At 34.5% G+C, this 22,776-nt stretch overlaps 1 protein-coding gene across 6 annotated transcripts in view; it reads right to left on the bottom strand.

Annotated features, from left to right (window-relative positions):
• LOC109541288 overlaps window positions 1-22,776 on the bottom strand; it is a 30,199-nt gene that overhangs the window by 1,308 nt on the left and 6,115 nt on the right. The window contains exons 2-7 of one of the 6 annotated variants that reach the window (XM_048665550.1): window positions 19,448-19,519; window positions 10,838-19,300; window positions 4,616-10,777; window positions 1,641-3,080; window positions 1,426-1,590; window positions 45-135 (exon numbers count right to left, since the gene is read on the bottom strand). In XM_048665550.1, the coding sequence (XP_048521507.1) occupies window positions 5,796-10,777; window positions 10,838-19,300; window positions 19,448-19,466 (13,464 nt within the window). In that variant the 5' untranslated portion in view covers window positions 19,467-19,519 and the 3' untranslated portion in view covers window positions 45-135; window positions 1,426-1,590; window positions 1,641-3,080; window positions 4,616-5,795. Of the gene's footprint in view, window positions 1-44; window positions 136-1,425; window positions 1,591-1,640; window positions 3,081-4,099; window positions 19,301-19,447; window positions 19,520-22,776 lie in introns of those variants that run through there. The other 5 variants (XM_048665551.1, XM_048665546.1, XM_019910107.2 and 2 more) reach the window with 5 other exon arrangements.

The raw sequence follows: 22,776 nt of genomic DNA, 5'->3' as shown, positions 1-22,776 counted from the left end.
TAAAATAATATTATATTCAGATTTAAAGCCGTAATTTCACTTACCGTCTTGGAATTGAGCTAGCTGGCAATTGTACTGAGTGTCGCAATTCTGCTACTGTACGTTCGATAGGAGTTTAATTTCGGTACGAATGACCTAAAAAATACATAATGCCATAATATAAGCAGTCGAACTAGTTAGTCTAAAAGTGGGTTTACACGCTCATGCCATCTGCACAGACTGGCTTGCACAAGCCAGATTTGAGCAAAACTGTATTTGTTGCCAACAGGATGGGAAATTTGGAAGAAGAACTAACTAGATTGTTTTGCATTATTGTGTTGTTGAAGAATGCGTACGAGACGCTTTCAATTACAACAACACCATTTCTTTATTCAATGCGGTTCTCACCAATTTCATGTAAAATTAAAGGAGGAAATATTTTGGCATGGGATGGGGACTGGCGCCGATAACGACACATTTTTTGAGTTTTCAGCATTCACTTGTCCGCTCAGGGTGACCGGACTGAGAAATGTCGATTTTGCCAACTACCGGACAAATTTCGCCAAACCTAGACTTAAAAATCTCCAAGTAAATCCAAACGGGGTAAACCAATAAAAACAAAGCGGAACGGTTTAAATTAAACAAGAACTTTAGTTTTTCTAACAAGTTGAATTGAAATTATATATGTTTAATCCAGTAATTTTCCCTTATATTGTATTTTCCCTCTCGAAGTAGGTCTAACATTTCAGTTTCTTCTTGTTTATACTCTAAGTCAATCGCTTTGACTTTACTATTAGTATTTCGTTACTGATACATTATGTTTGATGTAAAATCTTTAATCATATCAGTAGTATTCTAACAGCGCATATTATGAGTATAGAAATGCATCTTTATCCTTAAATAGGAATTGAAAGAATTTGTCTTAAATAACGTTATAAACATTCCTTTAAGTGGGTATATCTCTCGATTATTCGATTATCCAAAATGATATATGCTTTACTTACCCGAAGGTTTTAAGTATAAGGTTCTAATATGCTTAGGTTTATGATTTAAGCTTCAGCTTTCAGATACAAGCGTTTAGATAGATTTTTTTTAGATTCACGCCAATTCACGCCAATTCGGCTATAAATTGCCACACCAGGTCACCCTGTGTCCGCTGGTGGTACAAGAGGTGTCACCAACGCACGCCGTACATCTGTCTGACTCCCTTTTCCAAATTGAAATTTATGGTTTTCTTTTTCTATTCACCCCGAATTCACCTAAATATTTTGTAGGATTTCCTATTGGTGATAGTTTCCACATTAACTTTTGATAACAAATTCATTCATTATAGGTATCGACAAGAGCAGTCATTATGAAATACGCAAGGAAAAAACAGTTAGTCGCTTATTTTGAACTCTTTAAAAACCCGTTTTGATTAAAATACTGAAATAAATTGAATCATACTTGTTAAACTCTGATACGGTCCGGAACATTCTGATAAGAGTGAGTCAAGTTTTGTTCACCGTCTGGAACATTCAGGCAGTCATTTAGAACAGAGGCACTGGTTTTTATTGCCTGGAACTTCTGGGTGTTGGATTCTGTTCGGGAATATACGATGTAAACCTGGTTCTGAAAAGTCCAATATTTCAATAACATAAGAATAAAAATAATTTACTAACCTTATGGAAACGCTTGGGCTTTGGTAGCTCTCTTATTCAATGAGCTATGATCAAACCTTGAATACTCTCTCTCATGATTTCTTCCATACAGATTAAGATCTTTGTAAGTGTGTGCGAAGCTGGCTCAGCGCGGTTTCGACTTTTCGTTGAATCTAGTCTAGAAGCATTTTTTTCTTACTATATAAATAGCCTACTGGTTTTCCTCTCCGTAATACGCAATGTGACCGTAATGAGACTGTGGAAAGTGTAAGTCGTTTTGATGGTGACAATCTGAATATGCAGGCCAAAGGTCCGACGTCATATAATCGTTCGTAGGAGAGCGAATGGTCGAACCATTATCGGTAGTCGTCAAAGAATTTCGCTTTCCATTATTATTTTGCAAGTCATCTTGGCACTTTCCACTTGGGCCTGCTGGTTGTTTTGAAACCGGTCCACTTGTAGACGGTTGTCGGTTTAGATCTAGCTTGAAATTTCTTCTTCCCGGTTTAATTTCAGCGCTGTTGTTTTGAAAAACTGTAACGGTTCAGGTAGACTGTCTAAATTTAAACTCCTCTTGAAATAATTTATCGGCAACTTGGACTTGCTTTTCTCGTTAGCAACAGATACTTTTTCCAACAAACTGTCGGTTTTTGCATAATCGTAAGGGTTTTGGAAGTGTCTGACTATCCAGCAATGCGGATTTGAGTCGTTCCTTTTTCCCAGCTTGAGGCACTTTACAATCAGATTTTGGCTCAGTGCCGCCCCCATTCACGCACTCTTTTGATTTCCATTCTTCCTTGCTTTTGTTTGACGTTTTATCTACTTGTTTGTAGTGGTTTCGGCTCCACAGATAAAATGTCTATCGATACTGCTCTTGTTTTTTTTTTATCAATTTACTCTCTGTGCACGATTCTAAGTTTCTTGGCAAATTCTGTTCTCTAAGGAGTTTAATTGCGTTGTCAACTGCAGACTTTTTATGCATTGTATTTTTGGTTTCATCAGAATCCGTTGTGGCGCTGCTCCAAAACTTTTCCAGTTTTTTCTCGATAGACTGCAGCAGGTTGTTTTTATGTGACTTATTGTTATTGTATTTCTAATGCTCTTTGTTCAATTGGTTAATTTAATATAAATTAATTATCCAATGCTATTTGTGCTTGCACAAATTGTCCTCATAACTCAAGTAATCCCGCTAAATGTCCAGAAAAACGCTGAGGTAACATGTTAAATGTAATTAATTGACCAACAGTAATTTCAAGGTTAATAACGGACTTATCACCATACCATCAGATTAATATGCTAGTTATCTTACCAATAGGTTGCAGCATATGACTAGATAAATATTATAATATTGGAGTACGATAGCTCTAGCATAAATTGAATCTCCAGTTTGAGTTACACAGCGTTTTGCTAAACGTGACCCCATTGCTAGGCTTTTTACTGTTTCAGCTCCAGCAATGCTCTCTGTTAAAACATCAGTATTAGTAGCGTTATACTGAAATTTCGTTTCAAACCTAGCTTTTACTGACTTAGTAACACGCCAAGCAATAATTAGATAGAAAGGAATGGAAACTACTACTATGGTAGTTAATTTAGGCAATAAAATGCACATTACTAATAAAAATATATGCTCATAAAACTAATATCAATGACCAAAGTAAATATAGAACCACTGATAAATTCTCTATTATTATCAAGTTGACGTACACAAATAGAGTAAGCGTAATCGTAATAAATGTTTTTCTAATTTAATACAGAGTACAATATCAATACGTGCCGCTGTATGGATATATTAGAGAGTTTTTAGGCCCCTTAAAATTACGTTGGCCTTAAACGCTAAACGTTATTGTGATCATGCGCAGTGTTAAAAAATAAGGTGTTCAGGTACATAAAGTTAAGTGCGTTTTTTAGTTTTTGTTTCCGCGTTGGTTGCACTCTTAAAAAAATAAACCTCACTTTATTAAACAAAAAGTGGCTAAGATCATAGATTAACTAACTAAGGCTAAGATAGAAGAACATATTAAAGCTACCTTTCTGCACCGAAATGACCAGGGAGATGTGGATCACGATTTAATTAGAGGCTTAATTTTATATGACATCTTTGACCCACCTGTTGTTGCAAACCGAAGAGCTATTTTTAATTTAGAAAATATTGAGCCCAGATATTGCCTTATCAATTTTAAGTTTCAGAAGGAACATATTCCAAATATATTAAATAAAAATTCAGAATCAAATAGTTAGGTTATGGGTTAGAAGTTAGAACCTGTTCGTGCGATATTAGTAGTGTTGCCAAAGTTCAAATTTGCCTAAACAATTTTCTAATAAAATCCGTAATTACGCAATAATGGCGCAAATTAATCAATGAAAAAGTCTTATTTAAATTTACAATACACTTCTTATTCTATTATAGCCGCTTATTTTATTAATAATATTAGAAATAAGTCAAATTTGTCAACACCGTCGTTCTGCTTATTAACGTTACCCCTACTCGTACGTAAATAAAGAAACACGTTATCCTCTAATAACGTATACGGTTATTTCTTTACTAATGCGCATACTCAGATTAACGGATACCGTAAAACGTGTTGCCATTAAGGGGCCTAAAAACTCCCTATTGATATTCTCGTAATCCCTTAAGCAATACCTCAAAAATACAATTAATTGGTAAGCCCAAAGTCAGTACATCTAAACTGTTATACGCTTGATAAGCTAGTACCTTATCCATGACTATTTGAAATAACAGAGGAAGTATTAAAGCAAGTCATTGTAATATAGGTAGATAAAATAATAATATGTAAGATAAAATTGCCAAAAAGCTGGGATAAACCAAGTTATGTTAAACTTTGACGCAGCAGAAATAGTAATAACTTCCATTCCACCATTCTAACCATTCCAACAACTACCAAGCTGCTGCTTAGACTATAACTCAGCATTGGATTCGTATGGGTGTTGCATTTAGCCATTATTTTTGTTCCTTTTTGCTAGTAATCGATACTCACCATCAGTTGAAAGAAATATTACTTCTTCTTCTTGTTCGGCTAGCTCTATAACCCCGGGTGGGTCTTGGCTGACTGTACTACTTTCTTCCAGTATTCTCGATCTTCTAGATCTTTTTCTCGACGACTTCAAAATGATCTTCCTCTCACGTCTGTGTCGAAAGGAACGCTCATTTTCGCAAAGAAATACTACTGGTAAATCCTTATCTGTAAGTTTATCATATACTAGCTTTTTGGTTTGAGCTTGACATGATAAATTTTATTGAGGTCATTTAGACCAGAACCAGAGAAGATAGAATGCAGCTCCACAAAGTATGAAAAGCACCCACGTCAGGGACATAGAAAAATAGGGACCGCCATGCGTCGGGATCTTCCAATCCTATGTGCAAAGGGCGTCCCACCTGACAGTGGGCTTAGGGTCGATAGTAAATTTAAGGTGGGAATCACAAAAAAAGAGAGTTGGAATAATAGACCACTGTGGCCAAAAGTCATGTCATCATGAAAAGGGCCTTTAAGGCCTATTCGCTTAACAGTACTACTACTATTAGACCAGAACCAATAATTGGTAAAATGAGAATAGCACATCTTTAGTAATGTTGACACCTGCTAAAAACTGTAGTAGCAACTGACTACAAGCTAGAACACTACGTATACTATTGTCCATTTTAAAACCTTTAAAAAAAATTTTTAAGCAATTATGAATTATACGGGAGTCCGGAAAAGGTGGGACAAACACTTAACGATGCAAATCTCAGAAGCGAAAATCATACTATTGATTATCGCCTCAACTAAGTTTAACTATTTAGGTTTTGCTGTCCCCCTGTATAGGAAGACACCCAGCACATTTCTTACAGCTTAAGGTATGTTTTCTCTTGGTTTAAGTTCTGCTTAAGTAGATTTGTACCACTTCTAGCTCCCAAATGTGCCCGAAACATGTCGAGCGTTTTCCCTTAGATTGGAGGTAAAATACATTTATTGTGGAGAAGTCTGTGTTCTATTCACCTTCACTCGTATAATAATGGAAATTATCATATGTAAGTAGTGTAACAAATTTTAAAATTATCGGATAACCATCGAAACTTGTCATATTAATTTTTGATGCCCCGTTAAGTGTTGGGAGCACCCTTTCCGGACACCCTGTATATGGAATCCCTCTCTAATTATTTTATCAATTTTTTTTAAATTAAAGAGGTATATCTGTTCCGGACACAGTTATATTTGTAAAAATTTCTGAGTTGTTTATAGTTGTTATTACTGCTGGATATTGCTGTGCAAGTTGTTCTGATTGTTGCATACTTGATATTGCTTGACTAAGAATACCAACATTAGCCCCTTTAATATTATTACAATAAACTTGAGAAGCCATTGTTTTCATTGCAAGTTTTCTATTTGATAACCACTCCTGTTCATAATCCAAGAATTGTTGTTGTAAATTAGGTATATCGTCAGCTAATCTAGCTAATAATTTATTTGCTTGTGCCTGAGTTGATTTTGATGCTACCTTTTTAATATTATTGTGTACTAATTGTTGATACATCAGTTGTGAAATAGCTGCTAGTTTCCCTATAGCTAGTTCTTTACGCACTACTTGTATAGTTTTACTATATAATTCACTATCTTCAAAAATATCAGACATACATGATCTAATTCCACAAATTTGAGCATGCTTTAACACTACATTTTGAAATACATCTACTAAAGTAGCTGATTGTATATCTAGTTCTATACTATTTGCCTGATTATCAGATAACAATTCAGAAGATTGTGGTTTATATCCTGTCCATTTTCTTACCAACAATATACCAAAGGTCAGAAGACCGTTTATATCAGTATTGTTCAGCCATTGATCGCCCATCTCCAGCAAAGTTGACCCAGCTTCTTGATTTTTATGAAGTGGTAGCTGTTTGACTGGTAGATCTGTTTGTGATAATGGTAAAGATTCGGGGGGCAGCGATTTGGCATTGTGATTTGTCATATCTGATATCCAACTATTAGGTAAAATAGACGAAATTATAATTCCTATATTTTTAACGAAATTGATAGGCCAGAACTGCAACCTACTACTTGCTCCTGAAGATACAACATTAAAGTGGCTATTTTTTGTATTTGTACCTTTCTCTTGATTAAGTGTAATATAAGAATCATCTTCTCCGAATACACTTCTATTACTAATATTTACAACAGATATACTTTCATAGCCTTTTGTATAGTTTATTGATCTCTTTATTAGGTTATCTATTCTAGACTTTTTAGAAAATGGTGTGATATCTGAGTCAGACGATCTCATACTTATCAAGTCTGATTCATCATCAGAAGTATGAGAAATCGTCGCATCATTATGTATTTTATATAGCATAACATCTTCACCTATATTTGCGTTTTTATTAAAAACAAGTGTAATAGGGGTTACTTTTTTTAAATCAGTAATAGATTTTAAATTCGGTAGGTATTTATATATCTGTTCATTTGCTTCATTAAGCTTGTTCTCAGCATCGGAAATATATTTAGCATATTTAAGTTCCATAATAATAACATCTCCACTTTTTGGTTCATTACCACTCATCTGTACAATTTTGGATATTACAAGATCAATTCTACCTGATTTAGACGTATTAACTTCTGGTAGCACTTTTATAGTGTTAAATTTATCATATTTACCAAAAAACATTCCGTGTAATATAGCTTGAAAATCACTCTCGCTATTAACCATACCTCGTATAGACATTAGAGATTGTGATAATTGCTTTAATTCGGTATCGATGTTGCCTCGAGAGAAAAAGTTTTGTATTGAAATAGAAGTTAGTTTTTTATAATTATTAGTTTGTCTAAAATTTGATACATCTTGATGTTCAAATACTTCAACATTTTGGAAAAAATATAATTTTTTCTGTTTTTCTTTAGTCTCCTCATCTGTTTTTAATTTTTCTTCGGGTGACCAACCCATTTTCGAATTATGATTTACTTTTATATCAATTTTAGTAAGCCTATTAATATGTACGTTATAAGGAATTTCAATTTCATCAAGATTCACATCTTGAAAAATTTTATCTTTGCTACTTTCAACTACATTTAACATTATCCATCTCTGGGATCTCTTCTCTTGAAAAACAAATGTACTTACTGTATTCTTTGCGTTATACACATGTACCTTTTCTGCACCACCTCCTGATAAAAATTCTCCTAAAATTAATCTACTGAGGTAATAATGGTCATTAGTTTTAATTGCTAAAGGGGAAATAGAGTAATATAAATGTTTTAGTTCCTCTTTAATAGTGTTTTCAATATATTCAGTTTTTTTATGGTCATTAATATTTTTAATCAATGGATTAATCAATCCTTCAGGTTGCGGTATATTTTCTATCTTAACATTGAGAACTTGGGCAACATGAGCAGAATCAATCTTAGAATTAATGCCAACAATTACAGCTTGATCAGCTATGGTTCTCATGCTAAGATTATAAAGATAACCGGTACTCTTTATCTGATCGATAGCACGATCAGAAGATGTAGCATCTGCTTTAAACTCTATAACTATTGGAATAGCCCGCCAATTTTTATTGTCTCCGTTACCCTTACGAGAGAGTATCATTAAATCAGCGTAACCTTTTCCAGCAGTACGCTCTACATAAATATCTAAGTAATAACGGTATTTAAAGTTTGAAGCGAAAACTCCATAAAAGAACCCTTGAAATGCAGCCTCAGATTCTATTTCAGAACCGAATTGGTTTCCTTTCTTAAACTCGGATTCGCCCTTCTTGGACATTTCGACTATTTTGAATGAATTGTACATCTTTAATAATTTTAGAGAAATTGCCTCAATGCTAGATTTAACATTGTTTATATTGTCATTAGAAAGACCTTCTAGATGTTCTATATCTATATTAGTATATTCTATTTTCTGAAACTCTTCAGAACTAGTATCCTTATACTGATAATCTTCTTTTGTTGATGACAATGCCTTTACAGAAAGTGAATTATCAACGTCAATATAAAATACATTTTCTTCTATTTTATAATTATCGTTTATCCCTAATAGTTTTGTAGATATTTTATCTAATTCATCCTTACTATATTTACTATTTAAATCAAGCTTTTGCTTATAATATTCATGAATACTCTGTTTAACGTTCATAGCTTGCTTAGACGTAAATCGATGTTCTTCAGCAATGAATGTTTTTAACACCAATGTCTGATCATCTTTTTTAAAGACAGTCTTTAGGATTTTATGCTCAGTGTTGCCGCGTTTACCAGTATATGGGTGAAATTTTACAGTTTCAATTTTTGCATAAACATCCTTTTTGACATTAAATAATTCAGCAGGTACCGTATAAAGTGATCCTAAAATAAAATTAGGCCAGAACTGTGGTTTTGATGGTCCAAGCAGAGTTGGAGTTTGTTGTAATATTAAGCTGAAATGTTCTGCAAAGCCTTCAGGTTGATTTATATTACTTGGTTGAATAGATACATAGCCATTATTTTCAGGTGTACCACGTAATATTCCCGGATCAGTGCTATCAAAGAACTGCACAATTATTTCATCCTTAGGCTTATTACTGTGAGTTTCTGGTATGGCTGCAGCAGCAGCGGATATAGAAGGAACGCAACTTAGTGTGTCAGCTCCTCGTTTTCGACGTCTTGCAATACTATGACAATTCAGAAATTCCGCATCTCGATCAGAAAATACTTCTTGTTGTTTTCTTGATAATTCTCCTTCCTCTGTTCTCCATTCAATCAGTTTTTGTGTTTGGGTGCTGCTGAGTACCTTTTGCTCTGCTTCTTGTGATATAAGATGCTTTAATACGTCTGGTGGTTCGATATTGCTTTTTTTCCATTTTTCTAAACCACTTTTGAAGAAATTTTCAATATCTAGTATGGGAGCGTCTGGTACATTTCTTAATTGTTGTAATTTGTCTTGTCGTCTTTTATCAGAAGAGAACAATAGCTCTGTTACTCGCTTTGACTCTATCTTTATACGGAAATCTTGTATATAATCGAGCATATGACCGAACTTGCCTGCCCAATGTTTTAATTTATTTTTGTAGGTAGGAGCGAGTGAGTTAGACCACTGCTTCATTTTGCCAGTGCGTGCCTGTTTTAACATATTAGATGTATCTTTGCCGAAGAAAATACCATTCAGTACTCCTTCATAGGTTGAAAAGCTTGCTAAACTCCAGCGAGTAATATCTAGTTCTCCATTAGCTGAACTTCCCATGAAATACGCCATCACTATACTAGTTGTTACTTTATATAGAGGATGTTTAGGATTTTTTAAGATAATTTTTAATCTATGTATTTTTGATGGGTTACCTAATAAACTATGTGATTTGGGAGAACGTTTACTTAATTTGCTAATACCACGGCTTATATCTATAAAATTTTGTGGCCATCCCATTCCGGTATCAAATCCATCTACTAACGCAGACCATGTAGTTGGACCTTCCCAATCCCACTGCCAGAAAGCAAAATTACCGTTATTAGCACTAACTCCAGCACCATACGCCAAACCACCACCTGCTGTGTAACTTACACCTAGGAACATTACCTTAGTTAAATCTCTACTAACTCCTAGTGCTTTACTGAATACTGTCAGTGCTTTACCAGTATTTGCAAAATTATGTGCTAAACCGATACCACCAGCTATTCCTGAGCCAGCACCAAATCCTTGGAATAGACCACTCCATGTATTTGGGCGATCCCAATTCCATTGCACAGGATTCCAATTTTGATTAGCAGCAGCAGTAGAAAGGTAAGCACCACCAGCTCCTAACCCAATGGTAGCTCCTACTCCAATGGCAGTGCTACCTGCTATAGAACCTATCGTAGCAACTGAAGCTCCAAACCCAATCGGTAGTAAGCCACCAGCTAATGCACCTCCTCCTATACCTAGCCAAGTGCCAGGATCTTTAAAGTCCCAGTCTACTGGATTCCAGCGATTATTAGAAGCAGCACCTCCGAGGTAAGCACCCGCTACAGCAAATATTATGCCAGCTATAAGAAAAGCAAACTCACCATCAGGATCTATTGTAGAAATTGGTGAATTGCCGGCATACTTATATGGACTAAAATATTGTGCTTTTGGATCTGGCTGATAAAAACGACCTATACTAGGGTCATACAATCTTGCATGATAATTATAAAGACCAGTTTCCTCATCCCATTCCTGACCTGTATAGCGATACATAATATGTGCTTGTGGATCATTACCATAAGAACGCATTAACTGACCATACGGTAAATAATCATATGCTGCTACCACTTTGCCATCTTTCAGTACCAAACGCACTGAACCCGCATGATCGGTAGTAACACCATAGAAGCTATTGTTACGGAAAAATCCTAATAATCCTCTAGGTCCATATAAATAAGCTGTGACGATTTCTTGAGTTGTTTGAGGTAAATATTTAGTCTGACGATCTACTAAAACTCTACCTTGTTCATCACGCAGGTAATGTGTCTCCTGATTAATTTTACCTTCCGCATTAAACACACGTTTTAATATTCTCTCACCCTGTGCATCATAGTAAAAGCGTAAAGTACGACCATCGGTAAGTTGTATATGTGTACTGCGTTGAGAAACCGGGTGATACTTGATGGATTGAATATCCTTATGCAAAGCCTGAATCACATTGCCTTGGTCATCATGCTGCATAGCAAAAGTCTGCTCTGCTTGTAGCTCAGTAGGTCCAGCAGGCCAATTTAATTTTATATTTTTAATTTGATTAGTGGTGTTACGGTAGGCTAGCTCATAACGGTTAAACCCTGTATAAAAAAGATGATGGTTACCATTAGCATCAATATTATAAGATTCTACATCAAATGTAGCTTCACCTAAGCTATATGCAAAATGCTGTGATAGTACTTGGACAATTTGTGGTATAAAAGTAACATATTGATGCAAAGTATCTGTAAAATTTTTACCTAAAGTAGCAGTAAACCCTGTAGTCCGTGTTGGTAAGTAGCCCTTATCAAGTAGCATTTGACCAATCTGCTTAGCTATTGCTTTTTCCTGATTCCGGACAAGTATAAATGATGATTGATCAATAGCTTGCCAATGTAAAAAAACTGTTTCAAAATCAGTGAGCGATATTTCTTGCTGTTTACTAATGGCTGCTACAACTAATCGCTCAATTGCCTGAGCAAATAAAATATAGCCACTGCTTAAAGCTAGTAGATCATTACGCAACTCTGTACTACGCAAGAATGATTTTCCACGTTTACCAATAGTATTCGCTGAATCAGTACGTTGTTGATCCGTAATGATATAACCAGTATTAACAAGTAATTGCCAAATATGCTGAGATTGCTTGTTTGTTAAATTTGGAATTCTTTTAACAAATGAATCTGATTGTAATGGCGCAACAAATGCTTGACTATCATCGGTAAAATATTTTGCTTTTACCAACTCTTGATGATTACCATAAGCATAACGGTGGCCATAATAATTTGGAATCAGCTTTTCAGCAATCAGTTTAGCTATATTACGACCAGTTTCACCGCCACACACCAACGGTAAAGTAGTTTCTATATCACGAATATATAATTTTACTGGTTTATTATGAGCAGTAACATAGCCTGTGCGTTTTAAAGCATTCATACATATTGCTGAGTAATTACTAACTAACTCAGCTTCTTGGAGCTGAAACCATTTGCCATCAGCATTAACTGGCCAACTAGCATTAAAAGCTGTTTGCATGATTAAACCATCGCCGTAACCTGCGTGACCGTAACCGTTTTCTGTATAGGTGATTTCTTCAGTTAAAAAAGGATCTGCGATCTGGTTAAGAAAACCGGGTGAATTATAGCGATATCTGCGGATAAAGCCATGTTGTGTACTTGCTTCGTAGTGTTCACTAGCTAACTGACCAATTGCGTGATAGCTAAAACTAGCATAATAATTTGGTTGCTCGTTAGTACCGAGCGCCACTAATTGACCAAGTCTATTATAGCTATGTACTATACTTAAAGGTTTGCCATCAACCGTTATTGGATATGTAAGTATATTTATCTTATTATTCACATATTGTTTCGTTAACTCAATTAGTTGATCACCATCAGCTTCTCCTGATAGAGTAATAGTACTTTTTGATATGATCTGTTGCTGAGCATTAAATGTTAGTTTGTCAATGATTGGCTCTCCTTGATTTTGAGTAATACAATATTTAACACGTCCACGTAATAATGGATTAAGCTGATCATCAGCATAGTCAAATTGTTGATACTCACGAACATTTGGTATATTTTGTATCTCTAAATATATTTGTAAAATATCAATAGGTAATAGTTGATTGAAGTAACCAGTACTGCTTAATTGACCATTTATGTCGTAATTAAAGTAGATGATTATTTGAGGTTGATTAGTTGAGCCTACAGAAACCATAAAACGTACTTGACCTGCAGTGTTATAAAGATACTCAGTAAGGCCGCTATCAGGAGTAATTTTACGTATTAAATGGCCATATTTATCATACATAAAATAAGTTGCTAGAGCTTGCTGCCATTGTTTTTCTTGAATCGAAAGGTGATCTTCACCTGGTTGCCACATTGTTAATTTTAGAGCAGTATCTACTTTTTCATGATATAGCGGAGGTAGGATTTTTACTAAACGATTTTCTGTGTCATATTCATAAGTACTAAGCAAATGATTGTAGCTTGGGACTTGTACATATAGAGCTACTTGATTGTTACGTTTATCAAAAATTGTAACTTTACGACATCCATTTGATGTATGTTTTACTTTTTGCCTATATCCATGACTAATTGGAAACAGATTATCAAGAAAAGCAATATCAGAATACCGACTCATCTTAGTTATATAACGTCCAGTAATAGAAAATTCCGGACTTGGTAAACCTAAAACTGCAGCCTCATTTAATGGATTAGGAGTATATTCAGTGCGTGTGTAAGCAACACCCTGATCTGCGGTATTTAATTGATCAATTTTCCCTTGAAGTTTACCAGTAAGCCACACTGATTGTACATTAGAATAATCTTTATTAGTGACAAAATCTTGATGATATGCTAATAGTGGCTGATCTGCAGTACGATCAACTCGTGTTGTTTTAGTAGTAATAGCTTCACGTCCTAGTTCGTCATATAATGTCTCGGTTACTAGCGATGTTTCGGCATTCTCTAACTGAATCGCTTGAGTCTTTTCACCAAAAGCATTGTAATATTGCACTTTTACCTGAGGACGATTCATCACTAACATATCTTCAAGCAATACTTGATTTTGCACTTGCATTGAAAATGATGACCATGAAGTAAATTCATTAGAGTTGATTCTTGATGGTGATAACTCTTGATCCAGCAACAATACGCCATCTAACCACAACCATATATAATGTTCTTCAAGCATTACTATTAATTCACCAGCGGATTGCAACGGAGCTATGGTATAGCCATTTGGTAAAACTAAACTAGCCAAATCATCTGATTGACGCATAAACTCCAATTTGCCAATTCCTTGCCAATTAAATGATAAAGAGGATTGTGATTGCTGTAACGCAAAATAGCAGCGGATTGCAGCACTAGTGCTATTAAATAAATGATTACTCGCTTTAATTTGATGTCTTCCCGATTGTTTATGCCATAATTGGCTTGGTGCGATATTCCAAGCATGCGGATTATCTAGCTGCCAACGATGACGTAAAGCATATGAATCAAAAGTTTCATAAAAACCATTTTCTGGTTCAAAAGTTAAAGTGTTAGGTTTAGCATCAATAATGCTGCCCTGAGGAAGGGGTACTAATTTACCTGTTTTACTAGATGAAGAGAATTGTTTTAATTGTCCTTCTTCGTCTACATTAGCAATTTCTTGTTCTAAACGATTATGAATATTTCTATATACTAAACCATTTGCTTGAATCAATGCTGTCGACTTGCCAGTTAATGGATGATATACTATCGCTTGAAAATCATGAGTTAGGGGTGAGAAACGGATATGATCAAGATCAACTGTTTGATCATATGGAGCTTCAACCCGTAAAGTAATCTTAAACTGAGCATTGCTAGGTGATGGCAATATAGTAGTAGTATTACTGGTTGCATTATAATCCACATAATCTTTATAAATCTGTTTTACCACCTGAAAATTGATTGGTAGTTCTAGATAAAACCAATCACCTATTTGATGTTTAGTTTCAGCAAGTAAGGGAATAACCTTTGTTCCATCAATAGTACTGATAATAGCTCTAAGGTATTGTGCAGGCTTATTTAATTCTAGTAGTGTACTACAACGTATCCAGCAAGCAGCTAAATAAGTAGTTTCTTGATCACGTGGCTGTAGTACCCCTTCTAAGAACGATTGACTTTCTGTTACTGACCGACTTAATTGTAAATAATTCTCTCCAGTAAAAGCAAACTTCCCTTTAATTATCTTGGCTTTATTAAGATTCCATATTTTGGTAACACCATTACTATCTGAACTACCGATGTGATTATTTTCATATGATTCAACACCATAATAAGCTATCATTTCATCTGCTAATTTATAGGGAGAGATATCGCTAATTAGCCATTTACCACTGCGGTCTAATAATAATCCTTTATTGGACTCAGAATCGTCATTGGCGGTATTAATATCTTGTTTATCAGATTGTTCCTTAGGCGGCATTAAAACTTCTTGACCATTAGCATTAAACCAGTGCTCAGTTTTAGTAATATTACCGCTACTCACATGACGAGAACGTGTTACTTCATACCAACCATATAAATTTTTGTTATCACCAGGAATTATGGTTACTTTTTCAGAATAAGTTAATTCCTGTCGACTATTATTAAACGAGTGTTGATAACCAGTTAACCGTTGTATATTACCATCAGCAATCATCATCTGACCGACAAATAACTGTGGTTTAGGATTAGTTAAAGTAGATATAGGACGTACTTTGCATTCTTGCAGTTCAGCATGTACCGTAGTACTTGATGAAGAATTAGCGATTGTTACTAAATTTTGCCAATCACTCTCTTGTAGCAGTTGTTCATTGCTAAATGTATGAATCTGGCCTAATGTTTTATCGTCATGAAAAATCAATACTTTAACTAAATTTAGTTCTGAATGGTATGCTATATAAGCAGGATATCGGTTAATCAACTGATCAGGTGAGTGTAATTGCAACTCTTTAATTGGTTTACCAAATTTGTTTTTATTATTGTCCTGCTTATATAACTTTAACAATGATTTATTATCATTTGCTTCTAAAATAAAGTTTTGTCCTAAACGAATTCTTTGTGCTGTATGAGATAATGACTCTTTCTCCCATCCGGTACCTGTAGTACGTAATAAAATATCATTACCACAATAAGCACCATATTGACTAATCTGAACCGGATATAGATTCCAATCTAAGAAAAAATACTCTTTAGCAGATTTTTGAAATTCCTGATCCTGATTAAGATGACTTTTTTGTTGATCTATTGCATCTTGTCTTCTATTTCTATTGCTAATATATTCAAAAAATTTGCCAGAAATACTTTTTACTCTTACTTTAAAAATCCCTCCTTCTTGAATATAACCCAAGTTATAAATAACTTTTTGGTCTTGAGATTTAGATTCACGAGTAATTTTGTAGAGATTTTCACGCTTGATTTTAAAATATTGCTTTGTTATAACATTATGTTGTGCATCAAGTAAAAATAAGTGAATATGAGAGAAAAGTTGTCCGTTATTTTCTTGTAATGCACTTAACAAAACAAAATTTGTGAAAATTTGTAAACCATTTTGCTCTAATGCAGTTGAAATCTGCTGTAGAATTTCAGAGGTTAAATCAAAACTTCCTAAAGTATTACGATTCATAGCTGATAATCCTGGCAGGTTAGATCCTAACGCTTTACGTTGCCAACCATATTGACCATCATGGTGCAATAGCCATAACTGATTATCGTCATACCCAACGACTAGTCGCTTATGTAAAGCAAGAAATGTCATAGCTCTAGGAATAGAAAGTGTTTTTTCATTCCAACCAGACTGATCATCACCACGCTCAAATAGCACAATCTTATTTTGATTAGGCTCTGCTGCAGCGATCACTGTCTCACCGAATCGCACTAAAACTTTGTTACTAAAACTATAAACAGTAGGTACTGTAGACCAGGTTTGTTTATTATGGCGATTAAATATATATAGTCCTTCCTTCTGATCACTTTCTACAAATACCACAAATGAATTAGAATATGCATGTACAGTGTAATCTTTGATTGCAGAGCGTGCTGATGGATTTAAGAATCTTACATATACTGCACAATCAGTAACGGTTTGCGTCATTTCTCTATTCATAATGCGTACAATCACTTTACCAGCTACCGGGTTAAAATATGGGTATGCCATGACAGTATAATCTGGCCCATAAGCTATTTTAACTTTTTCTCCAATTGGGTAACTAAGGATGTTATCATGTGCAATACTAGGAACGGCTGGAGTAATAGAGTCATATTTAAAATTAACTGTTGATCCACGTGGTAGTAACTTGCAACTTGTAAGTACCTGCTTTTCTAATAAATGCTGATAGCTAAATTGTAACATAGGAGTACTGTGTGATAATAATTGTTGCGCTATAGCAGTTAAAAGTCGTTTACCATTATTGATGTGATAACTAAACTTTAGAACTTGGCTATAGGCAGAAGTAGTAATGCTATACCCTTGCATATAATGTGATTGTGCATTTGGAATAGGAAAGATAATGTTACCCTTGTCGTCTATAGGGTTAGGTACTGTATATTCAGACCTTGATTTAGGAGAGTAATCTAAAGTTAGCTGCATTTCTTGATTATCGCTAATAGTTTTAAGACGTAATGCAGAACTATATGCTTTACCGCAATTTATATTAGATATATCTATTTCATAATAGTAATAAAGTGCTTTTTGATTATTTTTATCAAAACGATTATTTAAGTACCACGCAGTTATTAATGGTTGTTGCTGTGCTCTATCACGACCAGGACCACGCCAGTTAGACCAACCCAAACTCCACCACAAGGCATCCTTAGCTATAATATTACTAGCTTTGCCATATATAGTTTGTTCTGCTGTCCCTTCAATCAGCCAATATTGTTCTGACATATGGTACTCGATAGTCACGGCTGATGCCCCATTATCAGCTTCAGCTAACAGAAAGCGCTGTACCCTTCTCTTATTGGTAGTCAGTTTTAGAAGCTGTGGACGACCTTGTATCATTAAATAGTAACGAGCATCGTCAGGGATAACACTACCTTGATAATCCACAAATATATAATCTTGTGCTAAAGGTAATGACCATCCTACTCCCAATAAATCAGATGTACTAACCTGACTATCATAAGAAAGAGTTAATTGTACGCCCCAACCAGTTAAAGATAAGATATCTATTAAAGGTATATTCAAACGAACTTGACCGCTAGCAATATCTACGGCTTCCTTAAGGAAGCTATCACTCCACTGTTCTGCCCAATGCAGTATAGGTTTCTCAGAAAGACTAGTACGAGCAATTTGGTCTGGCACTAAAATATCTTCACTGTTTCGCCTTTGGCTAGGAAATTGAATAATAGGAGTTTCATGTGTGGTGCTAGTTGGTGCCATTATACTAGTAGTAACATATTGAGCGTGTACTATCTTAGCCCATTGTACCTTACCTTCCGTATCTTGAATAAATATTGATGGTTGTAATACTGCAGGTGGCATTGCAGGTAAGCTGCCAATTATAGTAGCATAGCGTTGTAATCCAGGTAATTGTTCAGAACTGAGTAAAGTTTTCCAGTTATTAGAAACATAATCAAAACTCAATGCTGTGATCCCTTGTGGTCCAGTAAAGAGTAGATCATGACGATTATCACTGTTGATATCCAATAAACTTATAGAGCCACTATAGTTTGATAACCAACCACGTGATTGCGTAAACTCAGTGTTATGGTGCAAAAATTTATAATCTTGTTTGTTGTGATCATACTTATAGATAAATAAACCACTATCATTTAAGTGTAAAATATCTTGATATGTTTGGTGAGTTAAGTCAGCAAAAAATATGCGATCTTGTATGCTGTTATGAGATTTTCTTATTTGCTCAGTATTAATAATATTTTCCAATAAATAATCAGCATTAAACTGATAGAATTCTAACCTTTTAGCAGTACGTATTCCAATTACTTCTATATTATTATGATGTAACTTGGTCACAAAGAAATCGGTATCGTTAGCACGCCAAGCAGAAGTCAAAGATAACTTGTTATCAAACGGAAATAGAGGATAACTTATGTTAGGAAGGAAACTATCACTCGTGGCTGCATAAAATTTTACTATTCTATTGGTGTCACGAGTCATTAACCCCATATAGTCTTTATTGGAATAAAAACTGCCTAATAATAAAGTATAACCGTAAACATCATGGAAGTGTCCATCTTCTTTAAGTAACTTTAATCCTGGCTTAGTTGAGTCTATCTCATAAAAACGTATACCATCCGGATGTTTTAGTACTATTATATCTGTGTTAGGCAGTAATTTATCCGCTACTAACCATGGGTAAAGAGCTGCTGAATAATCACCTCGTTTATTAAAAACTCTCTCACTCCAGTACTCTTGCCACTTTCCTGTTGATTCGTCATATTTATAGCCAATAAGATCACGTTCACCACGAATACATGCTATTATGTCACCAGTACTTGATCGGATAGAGTAAATACTGTGTACATGCTCTTGGTATAGATGAGGTTGCAAATCTGCTTGATTAGAAAAAGTAAGCTGATACATAATTGCTACCTCCTAATACTACCAATTAATCAAAATATCTTAATAAGTTACCTCCCAATACCCTTTTTTTGGAGCTTCCTCAGGTTTTCTCTAATTAAAATCAGAACGTACATACTTACTATCAACAAGATCATTCATAACAGGTCTGGGTAAAACCCAGTTGAATTGACCCGAGACTGGAATTTTAACATCTGAAAAAAGGTTATTTAAAAAATAATTGCACTATTATGGTATTTTGGTTAATAATAAAAAAATGTATATGCGCCGATAAGTACTTCAGAAGATTTAGAAGCAGAACAATTCTTTGATGATATATCTACCGCGAAGAGCATGAAAAAGGCACACTTCGCAGTAGTGATAGGGGATTTTAATGCAAAAGTGAGGAAAAGAAACTACGAAGACACAGGGTTTGTCGGAAGCTATGGAGTAGAGGAGAGGAACAACAGAGGAAATATGTTTATAAACTTCCTCAGCAATGAAAATGTCTTCAGTCTAAACCGACTTTTGGACCAAATAGAGCTGGAAAAGCCCAGACAATTTAAGAAAAAATGAGTTTGATTACACTCTTTCTAACGATCGTAAACGCTGCAAACACGTCTCGGTTTTTAAATAAGGGTGACACAGTCCGGGTCCGGGAATAACATTTACTCCAAAATCGAAATAAATGAGTTAATCAAGCCACCTACCCAGATAACACAAGATAATCTATGGACAATCGAAGAATATTCAATCCAGAACATTTAATATTCCACGAATAATCATAGTAAATATTCCAAGGACAAGAAAGTTGTAATTTCAAAATGTGTTATAGATATTCCAGGTATAATCCTCGGAATCTTCTATGAATATGCCTGTATATTTATGTCACATTCTAGGAATATATCATAGATGTGCACGCAATATGATTATGTTTTGAGCTATTACCATGTTACCAAATGGTATGTGACATCTATTTTCCCAACAATTTTGCAATGAATATTATGGCCACCATATGGTTTTACGTAATTTGTGATACTGATCGTACCTAAAGATACGTAATAATATTGGAAATCTATAAATGACACGCAATTATATTTACTATAAGTGTATATTGTATTAATACCAAGGGACACTAAACAGCGATGTTATGACAAAGTTATAATATTATGACAAAGTTGTAATATCATATGCTACTTCTTCTTAATGTTTTCTTATTTATTTTAGGCATTGCCACGCCAAAATATCGTAGTATACTACTACTACTACGTCCAGGACGCTATAAAAACCACTTCAAGCACTTTACGGCAGAAATAACAAAAAACAAACACGGCACAAACAAAAATATCCAAGTGTCTTCAATACTAAGCAGTACTATACTTAAACTAAGACTAATCCCGTTGCACGTCATCAACCGTCAAACTGACCCTGTTGCCAAGTTGTCATGAAAATCTTTTGTTTTTGATAAGGGATTATTGAATTAGTTTTAGATCAATAATAATCGCTAATAGTAAAATAACAGTACAAAAATTGCATCTTCCGACGTACTAAATGTAGCTACCATAATTTTATTTATTTTAAGGAAATGTAAGGTACAACAGTAAAAAAACAACTGTATAATTAAGGTATGAAATAATTAATTAAAACTCACTTCTCTAACGGCACCTAAGGACAACAAGGGCCCATTATTTTCGCGTTCCTCCTCAAAATAGCGGATTAATGAAGCTACAAGCTCCTTGCAACGGCTATTCAGTTGCTTTGACATTTTTTTTTTATCTCAGATGCAATGTTTGTTTAAAAAAAACAGGTTTAGATCACTTTTGAAGACTTTAAAAGACTCAAAGCTAACAAATACGATTGAGATATGGAAAAAAATTGCAAAAATTTATAGGCAAAAATAATAACTAACCAAACCAAAAACTAATCGAACGTTAACCTGACAACACAGTAATTCGATACCAACTTATAAGGTTAAAAATTCCTTCAAACCGAATCAAACAGTAAAGATTCGTTTATTGGCAGAACATATCGGCGATTATGTCTATCTCTCTTTAATGTACCTTGCTATAAATAAAGTGAACGTGATCGTGACGTATAACGATATATAATGCTACGTTATAATTATATTAGTAATATATTTTTGTTTGTGTGGTATAAAAGTTACTAATTTGGGGTGTTGGTGACGTGCAACGGTTTTAGTTTCAGGTTAAGTATAAGTACAAACCTTTGAATATAAAACTAACAGGAAGGAGACTTTCGAACTATCCTTGAGAGAAAGCGCGAGACCAAAGCGGCCATGTTGGCCACCTCCACGTATGACTCATCGTTAGTTTGGTGCATAGATTAACTAAGTAAGTGATTTGGTGGTTCCGTGTTCATGTGATTCGTCGTTTGCCGTTAATAAAATATGGTCAGTTGTGTATCGTGTGATTCTTTCCTAACACGAAAACATAAAACTTTCACAGGTAAGTGTTTTTTTGTGTGACATTTTGTTTAACCTACGAATCACAACATATTACATAGGCGTAGCTTAGGGTAGCATGATTATCGTTTTGTGTTAATATTAGATGTAATTAGAAATTTGGGTTTTAGCTGGTCATTAAGATTAATATTATTATTCTGAGATTTTTTGATTTCTTTGATCTTTTTCCTTGATTGATAACTGTTTTGAAGCGTGTTGATAAAATTTAAATTATCAAACATGTAAATTAACTTAAAAATAACTGTTTCTCTGGTTACGATGGAATTCGAACACAAGATTGATTCAAATTTGGTTTTATATATAATACATAGTTATAGTTAATAAGTTAAATTTACGTAAATTTTTAAAGTAAAAAAATTAAAAGTACCTAGCCATATAGACTGCAGAATTTAATATAAGTTTATGTTACATTATGGAAGTACTTGTAATAATTCAAAATTCCTTAATATATTTAATATATTGTAATTGTGGTTTGTTCTTATTTAGCCTTTCCCCGCCACCTGTTTTTAAACTAATCAGATTTTTAATTCAATGGTCAACGCTGGATAATTACATGTTAATCCTATTTAAGGATGTGTATAATCTCGTCAAGCTTTATTAATTCACTACAACAGATTAACCTATGTTGATTCCATTTTTTACCGAATATGTTATCAGTGTATACTATATTTTCCACATTTTATCATATTCTAATGCCCTACGCCACTGCCATATGCAGCCTTCATTCCGGTCGCACTGATTTGAGCGTAGACTCCTTCCTGTTAGTTTTATATTCAAGGTCAAGGGAGGGTTTTGTTTTCGGCCACAAGGTTTTGATCCGATTGGCTGAATCATTTCCTGCCATACCTAAAGACGAGTTTTTCTAAAACATTTCTTAAGGAAACACATTTTCATCTTCTATACCTAGATACTTATACGTTCGCAAATTTATTGGTATTGTTTAACACCAGGAGGAACTTGAGCGAGTGTTAAAACTAGACACCCGATATG

The sequence above is a fragment of the Dendroctonus ponderosae genome, unplaced genomic scaffold (genome assembly GCF_020466585.1).
Source record: "Dendroctonus ponderosae isolate FM_Combo_2020 unplaced genomic scaffold, Dpon_F_20191213v2 Dpon_F_20191213_4, whole genome shotgun sequence".
NCBI classification, from domain to species: domain Eukaryota; kingdom Metazoa; phylum Arthropoda; class Insecta; order Coleoptera; family Curculionidae; genus Dendroctonus; species Dendroctonus ponderosae.
This window is presented reverse-complemented; position numbering and strand designations above follow the sequence as displayed.